Raw genomic sequence first — 7,306 nt, 5'->3', positions numbered from 1 at the left:
GCCGCTCACCGGGGAGGCGGGGTGGGTGGGGTGGGGGGGGCGTAATGTTGAGCGCGCCGCTCACCGGAGAGGCGGGGTGGGTGGGGTGTTGAGAGCGCCGCGCACCGGGGAGGCGGGGTGGGTGGGGTGGGGGGGGAGCGGCGGCCTGGGGGGCGGCGGCGTAATTTCCATTAAAACCCCTCTCTTTCCTCCTTTTTCAATCCGACACCCAGACTCAGACTGCGGACTCGGACTGCGGGTTGATTTCACAAAACATCAGGGGGTTTTCTGCAAAATTACCACGACGTACGAAAAATATGGCAGAGGCGTTACTTGCTTTAATAATAGGTATAGATCTGTGCAATTGGTTTTATAATTAGTCTATGTTTAATACTACTAATTAGTATCTAAACATTCGATGTGACAGGGACTAAACTTTAGTCCGGACCTTAATCCGTATGCAGTATAGTGTACGTGTCCATGAACCACGGGAATTTAAATTTTGATGAATTGGTGCTGTCCGATGCTCTTAAGGCATAGAAACAGCGAGAGATCAGTGCTCAGTGCCGTGGTAGTAAAAACACATGAAACGGGACCGTCAGGAACTGCTTCGATCGACTCTGTGAAGAAAGTAAATGATAGTTCCTGACAGTTACAGCATGAAACCGTGGTAGCAATACACCCTCACTATACTTTCAGTCCCTGGTAGTACAAGCAAGTACACACACTGGTTGTCTTCTTTGGAAAGCAAAACCTGCTTACCAGTGACAACTTGTGCATTTTTTTTTACCTCTTTTTAAACAATCAACAACACACTATGAACAGAAAGAATCATCGGTCGTCTCCACCCGTATATATAATCTGCACACCAAAGAATAAAACAAAACCAACACCAACCCTGCGGAAATTCAATGCCTTAGCAAAGGATGGAGCGGGCGTCGATCACCGATTGCGGTGGATCCAGGTCCTTGTCCTGGAGGGCGTTGCCCAGCAGCTTTTGCATCTCTGATGCAAAGACATCGTCCAGGATCTGCGTGTAAAATTCTCAGGGTTAGAAGAAGGTCAATGGTCACCTGGCAATATTACATAGGTTTATATGTACAGGCTTACCCCAAGAGCATAATCGGATCCTCGGTACCAAATCCTGTTCTCCTTCCTGCTCTCAAGAAACCTCAACACAATCTGCCAAAAATTGGTTCGATGCATAAGCACAAATTGACAGTGAAGGAAATGTTCAATGTAATATGGTTCTTGACTTCTTGTCAGGTTTACCTGGCCCAACCTATCCCAGAAACCTCGGCAGATAGCAACAAATATTCTGCTGGAGAAGACCTCGTGCAGATTGTGGATGGAATCCGAGAGCTGAAGGCGGACAGCCTGCATCCTCTCTCGTATATCACTTTCACCATCAGCCTCTCTTGTTTCCTCAAGGATTCGCTTGAGCCTCGTATTTCGGTTAGCTTGTGCCTGAAAAAGCAATAGAAAATAATGACCTTAGTCCATATGCAAACCACCATAGTTAGGACTGGATCTAGTGTGAAACTTAGTATAAAGCATGCAAAAGTCATTCTTACATTGCTGACAAGCTTGTCCACTATCGCCTTCAGGTAGTTCTTGTACTTCTTCCTCAACATTACTGTGATGGAGTTCATTTGCTCTCCAAAAACAGTGTTCCCACTTGTTATGGTAAGATATGCTGCCCATGACTTGAGAATGTCTTCAACTCGGCAGTGTAACATATCTAGCATCCGTTTAACTGTGTTCATGAATGCTCCTAACTGTGATTAAGAACAATCAAAATATCAAATTGGGCAATAATGAACTAATCATTACATCAAGCTGCAACATCTGCATGCATATCTACCTGACTTGGCACAACATAGGGAGCTATAGATTGTCTTCTTGTTAGTCTTTGAACCTGCTTCTCAAGATATTTTGGTATGCCGTCTCTCAGAGGCATCAGAGTCTCCATGTATTGCTTCTCCAGTGTCTTCATAATTTCTCTTTCCACATCAGCAACAGCCTGAATATAAGAAATATCAATTGAATCCATTGCAGGAGAAACATAAGAGCTGATTCAAGGAATGTAGGTGTACATACACTCTCTAAACTCATCAGATATTGAGGCCATCTATTGATAACCACTCCATACTCATGTATGCTCTCTTTTATTTGCTCATACATTTGTTCGACAAATGGTGAGATTGTTGACACTGCAGGGCATGATGTCTGCAAGGAGGTGAGTGAAATAAGCAACAAAGTTCAACTACTACACAATCAGCAATTTGTTTTGTTTCTCATCTAGTATGTGTTTATGATTATTACCTTCTCAGCCTTGCAATTATCAAGTAAGTGCAACCGAGTATCTTCAATCCACACCATGATATAGTCATGAAATAACTCTCTTGAAACAACACCCCCATGAACAGGCCTAAAATTTGTATAGACAGAACAAGATGAATCAGCTAAACACAGTCAATATTGCATAATGAATCAGCCAAAAAGAGTACCAACTACTCTATCTTACCTCACTTGCCAGGAGTCAAGATCTCTCTCAAAATCAGCAGTAGCAATTATCAGTTCAGCAACATGTTGTAGTGGTCTTGATGGGGGACTTGAAGAAAGAAAACCCTTCAACCGTTTGCAGAGTTCGGTACTATATATGGATGCTGCTATGTTTGTCAGATCTATCGAACTAAAAGAAAACAGAAAAAAATTGTGAGTGATGTTCAGCATGTGTATAAACACAAGAAAATCATTTTACTAGGGCAAGCATATTTGCTACCTTGGAAGTATATTCTGATTGTGAATCTTAATGTCTGCTTGAATTTCACGACTTATGTTAATGCATAGTGTCTTCATTTTGAGGTATGCAGCAGATATAGCCATCGGATCTGTAAGAAGGCTGTCGTTATTGCTTGACAAGAATTCATCTGTCTCGATCATATGCCTCCTGCACCTTTTCGCTGCAGCAGTCTGTAAAAGATATTTTTATGCCATTCAGTTCTGTCTACCAAAAACAATCAACAGAAAGCAGTCTGTAAAAGATATTTTTATGTTATTCAGTTCTGTTCACCATTATGTAGTACATTTTCTATTCATTGTACGCTTGCACCATAAGTAAAGGTTGGAACATTTTTTTTCCAGTCTATTCTGAATTCACATGCATTGTTTCGTACAGGCTGGAGAACTAACAAAAAAGAACTGCATTTAACAACCAATCATACATGCTTAACGTTCACAAATTATAGTTGGTTACAAAATATGAAATATATATATATATATATATATATATATATATATATCAATCAATCACATGCAAAAATATAAATGCCTTCATCATGCTTGACACCATGGTAGTTACTAGTTAGACATGTTGAGATGTCCGAAAAATGGCATCTAAATGAAAAATACTCAAAATGTGTCTGTGATGTCTGACCTGCAAATAGCTTCTAAGTATGTCCTGTGCTTCTTTGGAGAGTATATCATTTAGTACACTGAATATCTGAACTGCAGGTGCCAAAGCTGGTGCTGCACAATCTGATATGGGGCCAAATAGGTCTGACAAGCCAGTAGCAGAATGTTCGTCCAGTGACTTGTAATTTTCAAACACAGCTGCAAGGAGACTCTTAATCCGATCTTCACAGTCTAGCATTATACTTCTCTGTTATTAAAAAAACAAGACTCCATAAATGATGCGTTTTGTCTAATTTCTACTTGCATCTACTTACTATTGAAATCCAGAATTGTAAAAGATTCTCATTTTGCAGGTATAAATGATGCCAAATGAATTGTGCTACCAATAACATTGAAATGAATGAAATTGGTCAAATCCCTGTATGGCCAAGTGTTTTAATGTTTGCACTGTTATCTTTGAATTCTGGGCCTATACATTCAAATTAATAAACATACATAGAGAGCTTAAAGAAAGTTACCTCTTGTCTTGTTAAAGTCCTATCTTCCCGTGCTTTCATGACAGGAAGAAGAAGTTCATATATAAGCTCCAAACAATCCTTTGTTGGTATTGCCACATTCATAATGTAAGACAGGTACCTGTAAAAAGTAACAAACGGTACTATTATGTTCCACTATGTTCAGCAGTAATCATTGAGTCACTATAAATCACAGAATAATAGTTCACCTTAATTTTCTATATGCATCTGAAACTCCATAGTAATCAGAGAACTCATCCAATAGCCATTTCCATGAACCACTGATATGAAGCATTTTGCTATTGAAACTTTGAGCTCTCATTGCTGCTTCCAAAACCATGTCATATATGATGGTATCCACAGCTGGACCACCTTGCAGCATCTGTTGTAATGATATCACACAATGCTCTTTTAGAATATGATAATCACAAAGTATTATGACATTGTTTGATGGATTTGGAACAAGAAAAGAATAGAAGAATTAACCTTTTCGGATCCAGAATTGTTGGAAGACATGGATAAGTTCATACAAAGCTGAATTTTGCCAACACATTCTTGATCCTCAAGATATAGAGGCCACCACCTAATGATTTCATCCTGCTGTTTTTCCAAACGTGTGCAAATAAAAATGTTTTCAGTGACTACTCAACACTTCAACAGTTTTTCTCTCTCGAAAACACTGACTTTTCAGTATGATGATGAAACATTTGCACAAATGTCTCATTGAGTTTATGTAACATACTTGAGTATCAGTAACTGATGAAACTTGAATTTTTGCACGGCCTATGACAACCCTATTGTTGTCTTGTACTTCAACAAGAATAACATCCCCCTGGCTCTCTAGATAACTGAAACACAATGTAAATATCTGGTTCAAGAATATCATCTAAGCTTTGTTGTGTCAATGATAGGACAAATATGTAAGTATACAACTGAACAATAACTAGGATACAACTTACAAGAGTTGAGATTCACCAGTCCCTGGTTTCAGATATAGCGGAGAAATGGAATCTCTCTGATGACCTTTGCAGGAGCTTTGCAATTCTAGCGTGCATGTGAACATTTCTGCAAGTATGCCACTATGTCACTAAGAATGCAAATAAACTGTGACAGGTGGCTATATATAAATACTAAAACTGTCATATTAACCTTCTGGCAAAGATGTAGATGATGTGGATGTCAACATCGTAACCTGGCTCTTCAGAACTTTAGAAATCTGTTTGACATAGTCGCTGCCAGCTTGCATGTAGAGGTTTCTAAAGGACGATGTTGCCCGAAGCTTTGGTCTATGAGGTACAACACGTATCTTTTTTACTGTAAGAAAAAATAAAAATGTAAATGTAACCTTACATATCTTTATGAGGTGCCTGATAAGTCTATAAATATACAGTTCTGCTATGCCTTGGTTGTTAATAGCTTCTCAACAATTTGCCAATGCATTGGCACTATGTGGAAGAAATAGAGGTAGAGGAGCAAATGTTTTGTACTGAAGCTATTGCTTACACAGTTCTGCTATGCCTTGGTTGTTAATAGTTTCTCAACAATTTGCCAATGCATTGGTACTATGTGGAAGAAATAGAGGTAGAGGAGCAAACGTTTTGTACTGAAGACTGCTTGATATTGCTTACGCATACCTTCGATCTCAATCTGTTTAACAAGCTTTCTTCCCTTTATGGTACAACTTCCATCCTTATCATACACTTGTTTCCCATCAACTTGACTGCTGTGCTTGGGATGAAGCAGAAAGTTCTGTATCCTGTTCAGAAAAAAGAGCCCATAAGTTGCATGCTCAAAAGAAAAATGTGGTGCAGTAATTCTAGATCACTCAGAACATGGATTCATGCGTAAGCTATTGCATACCCAAAGGCACTTCGCAGCACCATACACTCATCCCGAAGGAATTCTGGAGCCTCCATGCAGTTTCTTGCCCACGCATTCAGACATAACCGGAAGCATGCATCGTATGCAACAAATGATTGCCATGCGTTTTGGACACTGACAAGAGAGACCAGTAAGAACGGGAAGTAGACAATAAGATCTACGAGTGGGTAAAATGTAAAGTCACAGGTAAAACAAAACTCACTTAATCGTGAAGCTCGGTATCTGAGCTAATAAATTAGCCTCGACATATGGCATCTGAGCACCATCTTCATGGATGTTTGAGCTGAATTGCATAACAGGGGAAAACAAATATCAGCTAGAGTTGTTCCAAAATGCAAATGCTATACTGCAATTTAACATCTCCAGATTGCTTTACCTCATAGGGAGCTCATGGGCATCATGTGCCAGTATATCTGCTACTGATGATAGCCCAGTCCTCTCAAGGCCTCCGGTTGTTTCAGCCGTTTCTGTTTGCAACATAAAAATTAAAATCAAATGTCACCATATCCACCTCTTTCGGTACAAGTAAAGCAGTAAATTGAACCGCGTTTCTATTACAGAGTGTTCTGGTTGTCTCACCTACTGCATCAAACATGACCTCATCCTCGTCCCCAGCAATTGGAGGGGCACTGGGTGTCTGAAACTTATCGTCCTCAAAATAGTGCCCCTGTATATGAAATGAGAAGTTGCACGTTTATGCTAATTTCAAATCACCATACGTATGTAAGCATCGAAAAGTGGATTTGCAGAATTGAACGATCCCATATGCTCGTTGCGGAAACAGGAGAAGATTATCAATCGCTACAGAATAGAAACCTTACATGCGAGCAGGAGTCCACCGGATCTTGTGCCCCGGAGCATTTCCCTGCTGCGAACGAGCCCGCCGCGCGCACCTCCACTCGCAGGAATTCCTTGGACTGGCCCCGCACGATGCCGCCGCCGCCGCCCTTCCTGCTCAGCTGCGACGTGACCTCCTCGTCCCACCCTCCGCCGCACCGGTCCATGGCCCTCCGCAGCAGGCTGGAGTCGCTGGAGCACGCCTCGTCGGCCGTCTCGGAGAAGTTGCCGCCGAGGCAGTCCTCGGGCATCCCCCACGACTCGACGCTCTCCTCCTCCCCGTCCTCCCACTCGTCGGAGTCCGCCGCCGAGAGGAGCACGGAGTGGCGGCCGAGCAGCCCCGAGTGGCGCGACCCCGTGGTCCGCACGGGCGGGAGGCCCTTGGGGGAGAAGAAACCGACGCCCGCGCCCGCGCCCGCGCCGCACGCCCTGCCGTGCAAAGCGGGGCTCCTCGGCGGCGGCGGCGCCGCCACCTGCCCCAGCGGAGGCCGCTCCGCCAGCGGCGACCGCGGCGGCGCATGGGCGGGAGCCGGGGAGTCTGTGCCCTGCTTGATCCAGCTGATCGCCGACTCGTCGAGGCCCTCCGTGAACATCATCGTCGCCGTCTGCTCAGCTGCGGGCCTGCGCCGACTTAGAGGAGCGGGGATCGATGGGTTTCGCGATCGGGGATCGCCGGA

At 42.9% G+C, this 7,306-nt stretch overlaps 1 protein-coding gene across 1 annotated transcript; it reads right to left on the bottom strand.

The window, feature by feature from the left end:
• Positions 1 to 611: 611 nt before the first annotated feature.
• LOC101774754 lies at positions 612 to 7,306 on the bottom strand. Its single transcript, XM_012843957.3, has 22 exons — positions 6,614 to 7,306; positions 6,372 to 6,459; positions 6,169 to 6,259; positions 5,995 to 6,075; positions 5,772 to 5,906; positions 5,546 to 5,667; positions 5,061 to 5,225; positions 4,871 to 4,976; positions 4,654 to 4,759; positions 4,398 to 4,511; positions 4,121 to 4,293; positions 3,915 to 4,032; positions 3,419 to 3,643; positions 2,765 to 2,955; positions 2,507 to 2,674; positions 2,305 to 2,410; positions 2,080 to 2,208; positions 1,844 to 2,002; positions 1,554 to 1,757; positions 1,252 to 1,446; positions 1,090 to 1,161; positions 612 to 1,009 (listed from the first exon to the last, which is right to left on the bottom strand). The coding sequence occupies exons 1-22, from the start codon at positions 7,223 to 7,225 to the stop codon at positions 896 to 898; spliced, it is 3,474 nt and encodes a 1,157-aa protein (XP_012699411.1). The 5' UTR covers positions 7,226 to 7,306; the 3' UTR covers positions 612 to 895.

Source organism: Setaria italica, chromosome I (genome assembly GCF_000263155.2).
Source record: "Setaria italica strain Yugu1 chromosome I, Setaria_italica_v2.0, whole genome shotgun sequence".
In the NCBI taxonomy this organism is placed as follows: domain Eukaryota; kingdom Viridiplantae; phylum Streptophyta; class Magnoliopsida; order Poales; family Poaceae; genus Setaria; species Setaria italica.
This window is presented reverse-complemented; position numbering and strand designations above follow the sequence as displayed.

Coding starts and splice junctions, on each gene's coding strand:
- LOC101774754 (XM_012843957.3), bottom strand. CDS start 7,225: ATGATGTTCACGGAGGGCCTCGACGAGTCGGCGATCAGCTGGATCAAG. Junction 4,760..4,870: donor ACTGGTGAATCTCAACTCTT/GTAAGTTGTATC, acceptor ATTGTGTTTCAG/TTATCTAGAGAGCCAGGGGG. Junction 1,010..1,089: donor GATCCGATTATGCTCTTGGG/GTAAGCCTGTAC, acceptor TTTTACACGCAG/ATCCTGGACGATGTCTTTGC.